The sequence below is a fragment of the Erpetoichthys calabaricus genome, chromosome 7 (genome assembly GCF_900747795.2).
Source record: "Erpetoichthys calabaricus chromosome 7, fErpCal1.3, whole genome shotgun sequence".
Taxonomy (NCBI): domain Eukaryota; kingdom Metazoa; phylum Chordata; class Cladistia; order Polypteriformes; family Polypteridae; genus Erpetoichthys; species Erpetoichthys calabaricus.
The window spans coordinates 134,026,858-134,044,987 of NC_041400.2; the positions used below are offsets into that span (position 1 = coordinate 134,026,858).

Genomic DNA, 18,130 nt, shown 5'->3' on the forward strand with positions numbered 1-18,130 from the left:
AAAGAACATTTTAGTCACTCTTTTACTGAAGTACAAAAAACGTTACAAACTTAAGTGTGCTTTTGAGATTTTCAAATGATTATTCAGCAGTAGCGTAGCGTGGGTGTCAGCCACCCGGGGCGGAGGAAAATTCCGCCGCCCCCTTATTTAGGTATGGTTCAAATTTTTACAAGATATTATTATTATTTATTGTGAAATTTTGCCGCCCCCTAAAAGTGCCGCCCGGGATGGGCCGCCCCAGCCGCCCCCACTACACTACGCCACTGTTATTCAGGTTTTCAGTGATGCTCAATGATTTATTGTAATCACCACCATTTCACCCTTTAATGCATAAATCAGTGCTCTGTCTGTGTTATTGTGGAAGTACATATTGAAAAACTATTCCCGGGGGATGTATTTAAAAAAAAAAGATAAAAGCTGGGAATGAAAAAGTTAAAACCCAACCACCAAAAATGTATCAAATTCATGTATTCATCACAAATAGGGTGATGATTGCATTTACATGTATTAATATGATAAATAGTCATGAACCATGTAGTATTAATAATGTGTTTCTTCTGTCTATGTGAACTCTAAGCTTGAGATATCTCAGTTTTGTCCTTTAAATCATTCATAAGATGAAGTGACTAAATGCATTCAGCAGGCTGTGTGAAAATGAAAAAGTTCCACCAATCTATTAAATATTCATTATCTGAAATCAGGGCCACAGGGAACTGCAGCACTTGGTACAAGCGGAAGCCAGCTCTGGAAGTGATGCCAGTCCATAACTAGGCACATTATTCCCACAGACTGATACAGAGTTTTTAATATAAGATACTAGGGGGCTTTGCCCCCTGCTCGCTTCGTTAGCCAACCCCTGAGCCAGCGCTACACGCTAGCCACTTCGTGGATCGGCCGCTCATGTATGGGGAAGTGGATGTACAATTTAAATAGATTGTTATTTTAATGGAAATTGTTACATACAGTATGCATAATAGAATTAACTATTTTACATTACAGAGAGTAATTAACCATAGTAAAAAAATAGTAAAACATAATAAATTGAAAGAAAATTATGTTTCATGTTGCATTAGAGGTATTCATTGCGTTATACATTTTCGTTCTGTTTGGCTTTGAAATTAACACACAGATACTTTTTAAACTTACACTTTTACTGTAAAACGTCAGTAAAAACAATTTTTGAATTACCTTTTCGTCAATATCACATTGAATTTTGATTCTGTGTTTGGACTTGCATCGTGACAACGCAACTTATAACTGCCCATAAGTGAATATCGTTTTGTTCTCTCTAATAAATAAACCGACCTTTTTAAATGTTTGTCCCTGTGATTTGTTAATTGTCATAGCAAAAGGTAGTCTAATGGAAAACTGTAAACGTTTTAATACGAATCGCATATCAAGATCTCCTTTGGTGTCTAATGTTATCTGCAGAACATGTACTACATTACCTTTCTTGTTGATCAATTTTGAATACAACTAATCTTGTTCTATTGCATAGCCCATGCCTCTGACATAAATTACGCAATAACATTTCGATACATCCTTCTTTCAACAGTAATTCAGCTGGTGGAAGACCAGATGGTGATAACGGTTGTAGATATTCTACGGGATATTGCAAGTTGATGTTTTTATCTTCTGCACTGTCACCACCAACTGTTTCAGCAAAGTCTATTGATACGCATTTAACCAATCTGACGTGTAACCGATCAACAATTTTTGCGTTAATTCATTTGACTTCATCGTTTCTCGGTTCTAGGATTGCCTGTGTACTCATTTCTTCTGTTGATAACTCTTCAGTATGAAATTCTTCAATAAGATTTGGACATGGGCGGCACGGTGGCGCAGTGGGTAGTGCTGCTGCCTCGCAGTTGGGGGATCTGGGGACCTGGGTTCGCTTCCCGGGTCCTCCCTGCGTGGAGTTTGCATGTTCTCCCCGTGTCTGCGTGGGTTTCCTCCGGGCGCTCCGGTTTCCTCCCACAGTCCAAAGACATGCAGGTTAGGTGGATTGGCGATTCTAAATTGGCCCTAGTGTGTGCTTGGTGTGTGGGTGTGTTTGTGTGTGTCCTGCGGTGGGTTGGCACCCTGCCCAGGATTGGTTCCTGCCTTGTGCCCTGTGTTGGCTGGGATAGGCTCCAGCAGACCCCCGTGACCCTGTGTTCGGATTTGGCGGGTTGGAAAATGGATGGATGGATGGATTTGGACATAATAAGTCTTTTTTTATTGGGAACTTAAAGTGAGGAAAATATAAAAATTTATAAGAGCTGAGAATGCAGGAACTGTGTCTGACAAAAGCATTCACATGAATGAGAGATGAGAGGAGGGCGGGACTTGAAAAAAATCTCTTGGCAATAGTCTCGTCTCAAGATTTTCTTTTATAATAGAGAGACATAATGTTCACATTTTTACAAAGAAAACCTATCAAACCAGAGAAAATCCAAGACAAACACGGGAAGAGCATGCAAACCCAATCTTCCGAAAATAAGCAATTATGAACAGTTAGTTAAACTTGTGGAAGAAGTCTATTTGAAGATCTATGAGCAACAAAATCAAAAATGGTTACTCACCAAATATGTTGCTAAGGACAAAGAGGTCCTTCCACAGGTATCCTGAGTATTTATAGAAGCACCCATTTTTAATAAAAGTTTCACTGTGTCAACCTGCCGTCCTGAAATAGCATGCATCAAAGGAGTGGATCCTGAAAGAAGAAAAAGTGACAGTTTCTGAAGATTTACTATTCAATACTATTTATAGTCTTACTTAGAAATTTTACTATTAGTTTATTGTCACACCTAATTTAAAATAAATTAGGTTGTGCCTTGGAGAAGGCCTTGACATTTTTTCCCAATTTAAAAACCATGGAGGAGGCATTCTTGAAAGTCAAGAAAGTAAATGTTGTTGCAGGTGGCTGGGGGAGGCGACCCGGCCGTAACGCCCCTGAGGACCGGAAGAGGGTTTACGCCTTCCCTGGACCACGTGGGGGCAACCACCATGGTACCTATGGGGTACAGAGCTTTGAAGCTCAACCCTGTAGGGGCCCGTGGTCACCACCAGGGGGCACTCCAGTGCCTTTGGAGCCCTGGACCTCAGCACTTCTGCCACACCCGTAAGTGCTGGGGGGAAGAGAAGCGGGACACCTGGAGTGCTTCCGGGTGCGCAGCCAGCACTTCCACCACACTGGGGAGTACCGGTGGAAGATTGTCGGGAGGCACCTGGAGCACATCCGGGTGATTATAAAAGGGGGCACCTCCCTCCGTTCGTTGGCTTGAGTCAGGAGTGGAGAAGGACGGAACTCGGGAGGAGAGGCAAGGAGGTGGCCTGAAGACTAAGGCATTCAAGTTGTGGCCTGGACTTTGGGGACTTTTGGGGGTTTGAGGTGCACTGAACTGTAAATATGATTGTAAATAAGCGTGTGTTGGGTGAACCATCAGTGTCTGCCTGTCTGTGTCCGGGCTGGCCTCCACAATGTGAAGAAAGTTTAAAAATAAAAGTATTGGGACTATACAAGCTAAAAAATATCAAAAATAAGGAAATTGTCATTTAGAAAGTTGCTCCCTGGCTCTTTATATCCCTTTTCAATTTGATACTCAGTCATACTTATGTATTTTAGTCAGGTATGGCTTGACCTTTCAGTTTCCCCTAACAATGCCAACACCTGTGAGCAAGGTGGTAAGGTATAATAAATTATGTGGTGGCTAAAATGGACTGAAAGGCACACACTGATGGATGATTACTTTGTTTGAAGCACTGCAGGGTAATAGCTGATGATGCTTTTTAATGTGTGCAAACAATTGAGGAAGCACAAAATCATTGCACGCTGCAGTCTTGTGCTCATCGAGTAACAGGTGATCGGAGGCTGACCTTCCATCTGTGAAGAGGCTTTGAGGCGAGGTGTCTGCCAACTCCTACAACTGAGAATTCACTGCGCAGTATGATTGCAATGAAAGCTGGGCTGCAGATGGCAGCGTGGGTAATGGCAACTAGCAATAGTGACAGTGGCACATGGCAAGTTGTCTGTTGGCAGCATGTCAAGCCAGCACAAGATGCTGTAGGCAGTGAGCTTGGCCAGCTCCAAGGAATGAAAATGTAAGCTATGTAGATTTATTGCTATAAAATATCTCAGTATAAAATAATGAAACATAAAATATATATATTTCTAAACAATCTATTGTTGTCTATAACATCAACATTTATTTATATAACATATTTTCACATAGAAGTATAGCTTAATGTTCTTTACGAATGATAAAAGACAATTTAAAATAGAAGGAAAAAGTCTGTAATGGTTATAGTGGCAAAAGTCGGAGATTGACCTGAAAATCTAAGAGAGATAGTAGGGGAGCATGCACTGATAGCAGGTTCCCCCGTCCACCACACGACAAACCACCTTGATTGGGACTACTTGAAGAAATACCCAGGGAGCAGAAGGAAACAAAATCACCCACCAACATGGATGCTGGAGAAACTAAACCTCTAGGGGTTCCAAGGCTAATAGACTACTTCATTCAGCCTTCCTCCCTGAGTATTCGTCATTATTTAACTGTTACAAAGTCATTCACTATTATCAAGATATGATGCTGTCTCCTTGAAGAATTGATGCAGTTGATATTCAAATGGTAAATTAAAAACTGTCAGTATTCTTTTTAAAAGAAGACTATCCATTAGTATACTCAAATGGCAGAGTGCATCACTCTTTCTAAAGTTATCTCATTGAGACTGGGTGCCCAGTTGGGCACCACTAGGATGACACAGCATACCAGAGTGCAGAAGGAATCACATGGGTGTCAACAGGAGTATGGTGTGCCCTGTTGCATTTACAGTGATCCCTCGCTATATCGCGCTTCGCCTTTCGCGGCTTCACTCCATCGCGGATTTTATATGTAAGCATATTTAAATATATATCGCGGATTTTTTGCTGGTTCGCGGATTTCTGAGGACAATGTGTCTTTTAATTTCTGGTACATGCTTCCTCAGTTGGTTTGCCCAGTTGATTTCATACAAGGGACGCTATTGGCAGATGGCTGAGAAGCTAGATTACTTACTTTTCTCTCTCTCTTGCGCTGACTATCTGTGATCCTGACGTATGGGGATTGAGCAGGGGAGCTGTTCGCACACCTAGACAATACGGACGCTCGTCTAAAAATGCTGAAAGATTATCTTCACGTTGCTATCTTTTGTGCAGCTGCTTCCTGAAACGACATGCTGCACGGTGCTTCGCATACTTAAAAGCTCGAAGGGCACGTATTGATTTTTGACTGAAAAACAAACTCTGTCTCTCTCTCTCTCTCTCTCTCTCTCTCTCTCTCTCTCTCTCTCTCCCTGCTCCTGACGGAGGGGGTGTGAGCTGCTGCCTTCAACAGCTTTGTGCCGCGGTGCTTCGCATACTTAAAAGCCAAACAGCCCTATTGATTTGTTTGCTAGAGATTGTTTTCTCTATCTATGTGATATTCTGTGCTCCTGACACGCACTCCTTTGAAGAGGAAGATATGTTTGCATTCTTTTAATTGTGAGACAGAACTGTCATCTCTGTCTTGTCATGGAGCACAGTTTAAACTTTTGAAAAAGAGACAAATGTTTGTTTGCAGTGTTTGAATAAAGTTCCTGTCTCTCTACAACCTCCTGTGTTTCTGCGCAAATCTGTGACCCAAGCATGACAATATAAAAATAACCATATAAACATATGGTTTCTACTTCGCGGATTTTCTTATTTCGCGGGTGGCTCTGGAACGCAACCCCCGCGATGGAGGAGGGATTACTGTATATTTACATTTATTTGCTTAATAGACACCTTTATTCAAAGTGACTAACAAACACAGTCAATATCAGTTAGGGTCTGTTTTAAAATGTTACAAGATTAATATAGAAATCAGCCAAAACAAGTAAAAGGTGCTATAAACCATATTAATAACTAACCATTAAACCAGTTCACGCACAGGACTAGTTAACCTTGCCATATCGATATAAGAACCTGTCATCAGAACCATTAGAAGTTAGGTAGGACTTCACAGAACAGGGTAAATTTCAAATGCTTCTTAAACAAACTGATGGAGTCAGTGGTTCAGATGAATGTGGGCACCCATTCCACCAAACAGGACCCACAGTACATATCAAAAAAGTCTGGATTGAAATTTGATGGGAGGTAAAGGTGATATGATCAGATGCCGCTCATTAGTAGACATGTGATGGGTAGGAAGGGGCACAGGATCTAATGAGATACTGTATGTAGGAGCTGAACAACTGACTGCTCTTTATGTAAGCATCAATGACTTGAACTTTTGTTTGCTGCAACTAAGAGATGTACCTAAGAAAGGGAAAGACATTTGCCCATCTCAGCTGTTTGAATACAACACATGTCATTGCATTTCGGAGTATCTGGAATGGCTTGACAGTACATAGAGGTACCTTTGCCAGTAAGGAGTTGCAGTAGTAAAGACACAATGTGACTAGTGCATGGACAATAAAATTGTGCTGCATACTCCATCAGGTACTATTTAATCTTGTAGATTTTATACCGAGTGAATCTGCTTAAACGGGAGGTTATCGCAATGTGATCAACAAAGGAAAGCTGCTCATTGATCATTACCCCAAGGTTATATACTGGCTTGGTAGGTGCTAATTGTAACGGGCCAAGCTTTTCAGAAGCACTATGTTGAAGAGAAGGGGTGGCTGACAAGATAAGGAGCTTAGTCTTCAATAGGCTGAGTTGAAGATGGTGTTCCATCATCTAAGCTGAAATGTCACTGAAACATGCTGAGATTCTAGCCGTGATTCCCAAGACTGTGTTGTCCTCAAGAAGATACAGCCAAATATTGTCATAGCAGTGATATGAGAAGTTGTGGGGTTGGATAATGTGATCAAGTAAGGAGGTGTATAAGGAGAAGAAGAGTGGGCCCAACACATCTATTTTTTGATCACTCCTTTCCTTACTTGAAGCAGCTTTGACACCTACCACCCAATAGGATCTGCCCAAGAGGTACAACTAAAAATATCTGAGAGCACTTCAAACCTGTATTTGTGCTGTGGGCCTTTGAAGAGCAGTAGGCAAGGGCACCAGTGCAAGATCAAGGAGAAGAATCCTGGATTGAAGTATGTAATGTTGCCCCAGAATGCTAGAGGACAGGCAACTCAGCATACACCAGGGGTGCCTAGTCCACGCCTTAGAGAGCGAGACAGACAAGCCAGGGAGGGAAGTTAAACTTCCCTTTAACTTTAACTGCCGCCATGACAATAGGTAAATTTTCTTCTGATGTCATTGTAAAGTCATTGTGTTATTGAAATATACTAATTAAGTGTAATTTGTTATTGAGCAAACTAACTCTTAGTTGCCACAATGAACAGAAAATTCTCATAGGTACTCAACTTGTTAAGCGAGTGGCTAAAGAGCTTAATAACAAAAAATGATTAACAAAAAAATGACTAATCAAGTAGAGATTGAGAACAAATGGAACTGAGAGATAAAGGAAACATTAAGAAAATGAATATATGCTGCTTACCCTCACTGTCACAGCACTCTAAGATCGAAGGGTCCTCACGAATGACTGCTGTCAAGGTGTTAACATCCCCATTAGCTGCTGCCTGGTACACAACACTCAGATCAATGTCCTCCGCGGTGTCTCCTTTTAGAAATTGAAATATAGGTTAGAAAGCATGAGAGAAAAGTGTCAATTTGTTGTACTTGATAAATATGTATGATTAGGAAAGGCAAAACTTTTTCTCACCCAAACTTATACTATTAAGGTTATGACAAATCATCAGTCAAGATTTCTTTGGTGTTGCAATACTTTCAATATTATACTGTTATGTAGCACATCACATAATATTCTAAAACTCAGTTGAATTCTCAGTGGAGTGCAGAACATATCCCAGCAATACTGTGAGCTAGACAGGAACCAGTCCTGGACAGTGATCTAGTGCATCACAGGCACACTCCACACTGGGCCAACTGGGAATTTCCAATTAACCTTTGAGAGTGGTCTTTGGAGAGGGCAACCCAATGAAGAGTTAACAAAAGCCATAGAGACTTCGTAAACTGCATATGCACAATGACCAGGCATGGGATTTGAACCTAGAATTTGTTAGTCAGCAGTGACAACTACTGCACTCCAATAGGATTATTATTATTATTAATATTATTGTCACTGCGGTGGGTTGGCACCCTGCCCGGGATTGGTTCATGCCTTGTGCCCTGTGTTGGCTGGGATTGGCTCCAGCAGACCCCCGTGACCCTGTGTTTGGATTCAGTGGGTTGGAAAATGGATGGATGGATTATTGTCATATGTACAGAATGCATTGATATTCTTATTTGCATGTGCTAATCAACATACACATCTTTTTTCCATCTTCCCAACCATCTGAACTATATCATCATACTCATCTTTAGAGAATCCATCCATCCATCATCCAACCCGCTATATCCTAACTACAGGGTCATGGGGGTCTGCTGAAGCCAATCCCAGCCAACACAGGGCGTAAGGCAGGAAACAAACCCCGGGCAGGGCGCCAGCCCACCGCAGGGCGCACACACACGCACACACCATGCACACACTAGGGACAATTTAGAATCGCCAATGCACCTAACCTGCATGTCTTTGGACTGTGGGAAGAAACCCACACAGACACGGGGAGAACATGCAGACTCCACGCAGGGAAACGAACCCAGGTCTCCTAACTGCCAGGCAGCAGCGCTACTCACTGCACCACCGTGCCGCCCTCTTTAGAGAATCATAATATAATATATATATTTATTTTATGTAAGCCTGTATTGGTTTATTTTCTGTTACATACTCATATTTTTTCTTTCCTAATTTGTTTTTCTTTTCTTCTATTTCTTTGACATTTTGTAAAGCACTTTGATCTACTTCCTATGTATGAAAATGTGCTATAGAAATTAATGTTGTTTATGGCTTCAATCTGCAATGTCATGATTAATGAGTATAACTACCTTGCCTTGGAACGTCTTTTTTTCCATACCTTATAAATCCCATTGCATATTTGTCAATATTGTATTTAATTAAAATGATGAGCTAACATCACTTAGGTTCTACTAAACTGTCAATGAAGTTTTGCTTTACGGTGGGGTGCAGTGGTGTGGCTGTGGAGTGGTGGCTCTGATGCTAAGGATCTGTGCTGGTATCTGGAAGGATGCCAGTTCATATCCCATTACTGCCAGAAGGGATTCTACTCTGCTGGGCCCATGGGTGAGGCCCTTAACCTGAAATTTGGTCCAGGGGCACTGTACAATGGCTGACCCTGCACTCTGACTTCTAAAGGTCATGCGAAAAGACAATTTCCTCTGGGGGATTAATAAAGTATATCAAATCAAAAAAAAAATGTTGTTGCCTTACATCTCCTGGGCTGCTGGTGCAATACTCAGTCCAAATGCTATCTATGTGGTGTTTTCTCTTTCTTCTTGTGTCAGTGTGGGTTTACTCTCAGTTTGTCTCACAATCCATGGCTGTGTAAGTTAGATTAACTGGTAACATTAAACACCCTGAGCCTGATAAAGCATTGAAGTGTATGTGATGAACTGACATTCTGCCAGAGTTTAATCTTGCCGCCATGAGTCTGTAATGAAAAAAAAAATGCACAGATGGTTGAGGGAATAGTGTGGATGTATGCATTAATGTGCCCCATGCAGGCAAATTGATTTTTGCCCTGTGCCCAGTGCTACCAGAATACGCTCCCCCTTGCAATAGTGGGGGTCAGGAAATGAATGGATGAATGAATAATATAATGCTATCAGTTCTTTGCTTAGTCATCAGTCACCCACTGGCAACAATGAGTCACCTCTCTAATACTTTGGTTCAGACAGCAGGATAAAAGTTCAGTACGTCTTATGTTTTCAGTGAAGTGGGCAATGTAAGGATAATAACATTTATACATCATTCAGAAACTCAAAAGAACGAACACCTCTGGTCTGCTCTGGCAGGTTTAATTCCATTCAAGTGACGTGGCTCAGCAACTGCCCAGCACAAAATATTTACTTACAAGACCTTCTCAAATGTGCTTAATCCAATTCAGGATCAGAAGAATATCCTAACAGTATTCAGTGCATGTCAAAATAGGTAGAAGGCACTGCAGGGCCCACAAAATGGTTGCCCCTTATAAAGTATGACTGTCATCCTAGAGAGGGTATTTGGATATGTAGGGATGGCAACTAAATAGCAACAAAGCTAAAACTTTACTGATTTATCACTGGGGGAGCAGGCATCCCTTTTGGGTGGGCACTGACCATCCCCTGCCACACCCCTATTTTAAAGTACCATCCCTGTTCCTCTGTTTTGAATTGTGTCATGATGTTTTTCTAGGCTATGAGCTTTCATCCATCCATTCATTTTCTTAGCTTTTCCAGGTGAAGCTGGAGCCTATCGCAGCAAGCATCGGGTGCAAAGCATGAACAATCTCTAGACAGGACGCCAGTCTATTGCAGGGTAAGCACACACGCTCTGGCACCATCTAACTCAAATTACTTGAAACTAACTAAAGTAATGATATGTTGCCCAGTTTACTTCCAGTTATGAGGTCATAAGAGTATCTTGTAAGTCAAATAAAAATAACAAAGGAGCACATCGCCTTCACCATACCCACAAAAAGCTCACCTAGCAAGCATAGGCACAGAACTGTTATGTGAATAAAGTTATTTTGAATTAGGTTTTTATGCGAAATGAGAAAGATAAACAAACACTGCAGGGACACTTCAAGTCTACTTGGACCCTAAATAAGAAGTCAGCTAAAGTGGGAATTTGGCCTGCTACTTACAAATGGGATTAATGGACACCTACACTGAGGTTGTCCTGACAAGAGTTTGATATCCAGATAATCCATCCATCCATTTTCCAACCCGCTGAATCCGAACACAGGGTCACGGGGGTCTGCTGGAGCCAATCCCAGCCAACACAGGGCACAAGGCAGGAACCAATCTCAGGCAGGGTGCCAACCCACCGCAGGACACACACAAACACACCCACACACCAAGCACACACTAGGGCCAATTTAGAATCGCCAATCCACCTAACCTGCATGTCTTTGGACTGTGGGAGGAAACCGGAGTGCCCGGAGGAAACCCACGCAGACACGGGGAGAACATGCAAACTCCACACAGGGAGGACCCGGGAAGCGAACCCAGGTCCCCAGATCTCCCAACTGCGAGGCAGCAGCGCTACCCAATGCGCCCGTACAAAAGAAAAATCTTATACCAACTGATAGGTGAGAATTTTACAGACATTGCCTTTATTGCACTTCCTGAAGCCTTCATACCCACAAATCTGCTTTGACATACCTAGCATCATTTTAAAGGGATTTTTTTTTTACTTATGAGTTTTGTTAGCATGGATACCCAGTAGGTAGTGCAGCTGCTTCACAGCTCCAGCTTTCTCTGTGGAGTCTGCTAGTTCTCTTTATGTCTGTTATAATTTTTCCAGCTACTCCATTTATCCTCCATAAATGAAGTGTGTTAATGTTGACAATTGTGAATTTCTATGGTGTGAATGTGAATGGACTGCTGTCATCTCCACGGTCAGTTCCTGCCCAATGCCACCAGAACAAGTCCTGAAATGTCACCGTAAAATGGATTAAGGTTAGGAGCACACGCTGATACAGCGAATTGCCGCACCCACCACACGACAAACCAACTCAGGATCCAGATTAGGACCTGAGTGCAGCCATGCAATGGGTGATACCTCAGCACCACAGTAGTTCAGATGGAGTGGAACAGTGTGGGGTTTTTTATGTAGGCTGTTGTGCCAATTCTGCCACCAAAACTCCAAGTTTTTCCTTGCAGGTTGGAGGGCCTACATGCAGGGATGGATGCAGATTAATGTCATACGCAGGACAGAACAATTGCAGGTTAAGGGCCTTGCTCAAGGGCCCAACAGAGCAGAGTCCCTTTTGGCATTTATGGGATTCAAACCGGCAACCTTCCGATTGCCAGTGCAGATCCCTATTCTCAGAATTGCAAGTTCTCTTCATGTCTGTTATAATTTTTCCAGGTACTCCAGTTTTCCTCCAAAAATGAAGCGTATTAAGGTTGACAATTCTGAATTTCTACGGTGTGAATGTGAATGGACTGGAGTCCCATCCACGGTCAGTTCCTGCCCAATGCTACCAGAACAGGTCCTGAAATGTCACCATAAAATGGATTAAGACAGTTGGAAAATGCTATATTATAAACAGATACATGGTTGGCACTTTATGTCAGATATTGTAATATTTACTCTACATGGGATAGCATTCCCTTTTTGCTTCACCAATAGTGGATTCATCTTTCAATGCTGGTCCCAAAAAATTATCTCACATTGATTTTTTTCCTTCTAGCCTTGACTTTATACATAACAGGTTCAGAAAAAAATGCTTAAAAGCCAGTTTTATGTCTCCAAGCTTGGAAAATAAATCTCTGCCTAGAAGATCTACCACAGTGAAAGTGTTACATTTTTTAATAAGGTTAATAATATTAAAGTATGCATACATGAATAATATTTCAGATTTATTTCACTGTGGGTTTACACAATGCAATATTCTTAGCTACTGTGTAACAGTTATACCTTATTAGTTTGTGGTTATTGCCCCGTGTAAATACAATTATGTAGGTGCTCCTTTTTATTTGACTTAGCTGGATTGACACAATAATATATCCATTTTCTGAACTCACTGCATTCATTACAGGGATGCAACATCACATACAATACAGGGACAAACTCTGGATACCAATTCTTTCATTCTCTTCCTTCACAGAGATCATTCTCACACACCGGCACACTCAACACATTTGAGTTCAGTTCAGAATCGTGAAGTAACCTAAGCAATTGGGTAAGACATGAGACGGTGGCTGAATGAGGAACTGAATGATTAATACAGTGTATCAAATACCAAACAATCAGAGAAGATTTCATGTTATCACTCATAGGTTCTCATTAGTTTTTTTCCCCCTCATCCCAAAGGTGTTTGTTAGGTTGATTAGCAATTCTAAATTGGCCCAGTGTGATTAAACGTGTGGGTGTGCGTGAATGGCTGCTGCTGTAGGCAGGGTTGAGTCCTGCTTCACGTGTAGTCCTGCCAAGATAGGCTGCAGCTCAGCTTGACCCTGTATTGGGTTAATTGGGTTTGAGAATGTTATATTATGCTAAATTCCTCAGTATGGAAGGAATCAAACAACCTAAATATTTTCCAAAGTTTAAGTTAGATACCGTAAATCAGCCAATAATACTAGAATAATAAACAATCTTGTGCATGGACTAAAAGATTAAAATATTAGTTCTGTATAATGGATGGACTGGTATCCTGACTGGAATGGAGGGTGTGTTGGGAGACCACTATGAAAGGACAGTGCAGATGGATGTGCTTTCAATATCGGATGGGTCCTATTCCCTTTACCAGTTGAGGTGAAAAAATAATGGGTGGACTAGGGGAAGCTGCCCACTAGGAACAGTTCATTCCTCAGAATCAGAGGTGGCAGTGTTTCTTTGACATGGATCCAGTTTGGACGCCTGCAGGGCTGCCTGAAAACCCTGTTTGGGTCCTTGGGTAACACCAAATGGTGCCACTAGAAGAAGACCACATTTTGGTGGAGCTTCCACATGACCCAGAAGTACTCCCTTGTCCACTATTAAAGAGACCATGTCACCTTGATCTTGGAGTTGGAGTCAGAAGGAGGTAGATTACCCTCGCTTGAAAGGAATGGAGGAGGAGAATAAAATAAGGATTGGAACTGTGATTGCGATGTGCAAAAGATCCTGTGAGAAGGTATTTTGCATTTTAAACATGCGGATTTGAACAAGTGACTGTTGCCTGCATGGTTGTGTCTGAAGTGTGCAGGTCATGGTGCCCCCTAGTGGCCACATGAGTAATAGCAATTTTTCTAATAAATGATATCAAATGTTCACTTACAACAGACTTCTATCATCCCTGTGCTTGACTCTGGCAATTTGTCAATTACAAATAATTAAAAACAATAACTTTAAAGACGCTAGTTTGAAAGAAGGCTGCAGTTTGTCCAGCAATTCATTTTCCCCATTCATCTAAGGAAAAGCAAGGTGACAAGCAGGCTGCCCACAAGCACAACTTTTGTATCCCAAGCAGTAGGAAAAACACAACCCTCTAATAAATGAAGAATGGGTTGCAATGGCTGAATTTAGTGTTAGAGGGTCTGGAATATTGAAACCTATCCTGGCAGCATTAGCTGTAAGTCAAAACCCAACCCTGAATGAGACACTAGAGGGCACACAACGGACTCAACACCAAGTTGCCACACGCATCTGTTAAATATGTGAAGGTATCATACTGCATTATGTTCTTTCTTTCTTTCTTTCTTTTTAAAATGTATTTTTAATTAAATGCAACATTCTTTGCACAGTCTGCACAGCTTTATGACCTCTCTCATCATGAGCAGTCTTCCAACTGAGCATTTTTAGGGTCATTGAATTATAAATTGCACAGCTTTTAAACACTTCATTATGGCAGCATGACTTTTACATTACAAAATATTACAAATCAATCATCAGTCTGTTCCAGTTGAAGGCTGCAGAGAGTCAGTGCCAACTTCAATAGCATTGGTTATAAGATGGGAAGCAATGCTAGAAAGCGTGTCAGTCCATCACAGGGCATAATCATGCACCCACACACACATCCACACACTCGGCCAGTTTAGAGTCTCTAGTTAACTTAAGGCACATGCCTTTAATATGCTTGAGGGGGAAAAAACAGAGTACTTGGGACACAAATATATGCAGACACCAAGAGGAACATACAGATCTTACCCAGGCAGTGCCTAAGCCCAAGATATGAATCCAAAGTTATATAGTTTTGTTTTTTATTTTTGTGCCTTTCCTAGTGCAGGGTGGCACACGTGTCACTTCATGGATTAAGAAACCAGAGTTTGAATCCCTTGCCAGGTCTTGATCTATGTGAAGTTTGCATGTCCTCCCTGTGTCTGCATGATTTCTCCTCTGGGCACTCCATTCTTCGAATTACATCCCAAAAGACAAGCAGGTTAGGTTAATTAGCGACTCTGAATGGCCCCGTTTGGCATTTCATTAGTTGGCTGTCATAGACTGATGTCCTTCCCAGCACGACATCCTGCCTTGTGCCCGATGCTGCCAGGGTTAGCTCTTACTCCTGAAGCCCTTCCCTTGTGCCCATTACTGTAGAGTGCTTTACATAGTGAGTTACTACATTACTGAAAGAGTTTTTATTAATGAAAGTATTTATTAGTCATTTGACTTCTTAATATTTTATTCCTTGCCTATCCTTTCTGCGATAAAGCTCAGTATCAAAGATCCTTGTTAGGATGTGATCAAAACAGGCACAGATTCTAGTGGGAATATGCATTATTTACATCCTGAGCGCTGGTGATGCCAGCTGATAAATGACCTATCATCATCAATCGTAAGAAAGGTTTCAATACGGAAATTTGTGTCAAGAAGATTTTTTTTCAAGCCTGTGCACACTATACCATGATCCTTTTATCAGTATTAGAATATATAGCACTTTGTTTCTGACATGAATTTAATCACACTCTTAATCAGCACAATCTTTCTATGTGGTGCATGTTGCTAAAATATTTTATATTTATAAAGCGATATGAAGCCGACCGGTTTCTAAATAGAATGGAATTGACTTTGTGCCAAGATTATTGAAACACCCATAAAGACAATAAATCAAAAAGGCATTGAGTGCAGCATAAATGAAACAGAAGACAATAAATTCTTTAGAGGAAATAATGAGTATTGTCAGCCATTACCATGGAAACGTTAATAGCTACCTTTTTTTTTTTATTATATTTTACGCTTTACGGTTGCCTGTTATCATAGCCCTGATTTAACAGCTTACCTTTCTGTTGGTCAAATACAGAAGAAGAGCTGAATTCCATGATTCTTCTTTTTACATTATGCACTGCTGCTAATAGGAATCCAGTTGTCCAGAGCTGTGACCAAACGGAATAAAGCAGACCACTCTTTAAATGTGCTGTTTCCACCAATGCCCAGCGTTTCTCTTTCTCTTTGAGATCTGAAAAACACTATGTGGTTGTCATGAAGAAATGATACAAAACATCCAGCCATCAGTGGCAATATTTGCTACTTAACAGAAGCGATGTAGACATCATTTCAAGTGAAAATTCACAGCACTGGGTTGGATCTCCTCTTTAAAGCTCGAGAGCTCAAATAGAAATGAGTGAATGAAGGAGGGCACTCTCTAGGGAGCAACAGTTGAAAGAGATGCAGATCCAAGCAAGCAGTCTGAGCTGTTGTGCTCATGTGAAAAACAGCAGCATCAGTCTATGAATGGGGATTTTTTTTTTCTGTGTGCCATACTGAGCATGTGCAGATGTACAGTGCAGTTAGGCTGTCGGCGTATATATCAAACAGGCAGAGACAGCCATTAACATGCACCTTAAGCACTTGCTGGCTACCCATTCAGGTTCTGTTTTAAGGCTTTATCAACATTACCTTTTGGGTATTTATAATGCATTTCTTAGCATTCCAGATTTCAAAAATACAATACTCAGGGACAATTAACATTTATTGACTTCAATGAATAAGGCAGCAGGAGGGCACGTTCAGATGGTCGGTGGTCTCTCCACACATGCCAGGTGGTCCTTATCAGAGCGTTTTAGTCCATTTGTGATTTGTTGACAGTGAAGATTAAACACTGCACCAGATCACTCATTTCAGCTGTTTGAACAATAAGAAGAGGTACAGTTTATCAAAGCAGCACCCACCTTGGTTTTCATTAGTGCTTCAAATAAGATTTTATTGATAGGTTTCTGGGTTTATTGTGAAGGTGATCATAACAGTGCTCCCATTAAACTCAAAATAGGGATGCAGGGTGGCACAGTGGTTAACCCTGCTGACTCACAAATCCAGCATTCTTGGTCCAATTCCCATTTCTGATTATTATATGTGTGAAGACTTAAGTTTTATCTTTGTCTGCATGTTTTTTTTTTGGTTTATTGTAGTTTTTGGTTGTTTTTAAATGTCCTTAAAAAATTGCTTTGCTTTGCTCTAGGCACCCTAGATTTGAATATTAGGTGAACTGATGACTCTAAATTTGCCCTGTATGTGTGTGTGAGTGAGTCCTGATGAACTGACACCCCATCCAGGATGGGTTCCTACAGTACTTTGTGCTTGATTCAAATGGGCTGTGGCCCCCCCCATGACCTTGACTTGTATTAATCAGCTTTGAGAATATAATCCATCCATCCATCCATCCATTTTTTAACCTGCTAAATCCTGACTACAGGGTCAAGGGGGTCTGCTAGAGCCAATCCCAGTCAACACAGGGCGCAAGGCAGGAAACAAACCCTGGGCAGGGCGTCAGCCCACCGCAGTGAGAATGTAATGTTACATTTAAAACTAAGCCGTCAAGTATGGTTTGTGAAGCAATATTGGCTCAGTGTGTGCAAAACTATTAATCCATTATCCATCCATTCAAGATCGGATTAACACCCTTGCAGACCCCATGGTGTAGAAACTCAAAGGCTCCCCATCTCACTACCCCTGCCATACACACACACACACATACTCACACATTATGAAAATTACATATGTCAATGATAAATTAGGTAGGGGCATTAAAGTAGAACAGAATAAAGCAGAAGTGAACTAGAAGATCACAATAAATAATTGATGAGTGCAACATCACATCAGCAGGAAATCACAAAGATAACAAATATTGAAATAAACATTTTTAAAAAGCCTTTGAGCACTTTGTAAAAAAAAAAAGATAACATGTAACTTTGGTTCACATTTTTGCAAAATTAAAGTCCATACAGGGAATCCTTCATTTGGGTTTGTGTTGTTTGGTGCATCTTATCTGCTGCAGTGGTCTTGCCATCTTCCACATAGTTGCTCACATCTATGTCAGTGCTGTCAGTACACATTCTTGCTAAAGCTGCTAGAAGATGAGGTGTTGGCCATTTTCTGAGTATCTGTAAGATCAGGCTGAATAGTATCAACTAGGTTATGTACAGCTTGTTTAAATCATCATTTTGGTTCATTTAATGATTGATTAATAATAATAGTAATGATAATTCTTTACATTTCTATAGCACTTTTCTCCCTACTCAGATTGGTTTACATAGTGAGTGGGGAGCCACTTCAACCACCACCAATGTACAGTATCCACCCGGATGATTTGTTGG

At 41.2% G+C, this 18,130-nt stretch overlaps 1 protein-coding gene across 2 annotated transcripts in view; it reads right to left on the minus strand.

Moving 5' to 3' along the window:
• The window catches only part of ankrd55 (ankyrin repeat domain 55), a 99,054-nt gene extending 82,784 nt beyond the window's left edge, over nt 1–16,270 (minus strand). Inside the window, exons 1-3 of one of the 2 annotated variants that reach the window (XM_051929581.1) lie at nt 15,820–16,270; nt 7,491–7,613; nt 2,565–2,695 (exon numbers count right to left, since the gene is read on the minus strand). In XM_051929581.1, coding sequence (XP_051785541.1) covers nt 2,565–2,695; nt 7,491–7,613; nt 15,820–15,859 — 294 coding nt within the window. In that variant the 5' untranslated portion in view covers nt 15,860–16,270. The remainder of the gene's footprint in view (nt 1–2,564; nt 2,696–7,490; nt 7,614–15,819) is intronic. The other variant, XM_051929580.1, reaches the window with a different exon arrangement.
• Nucleotides 16,271–18,130: the final 1,860 nt, after the last annotated feature.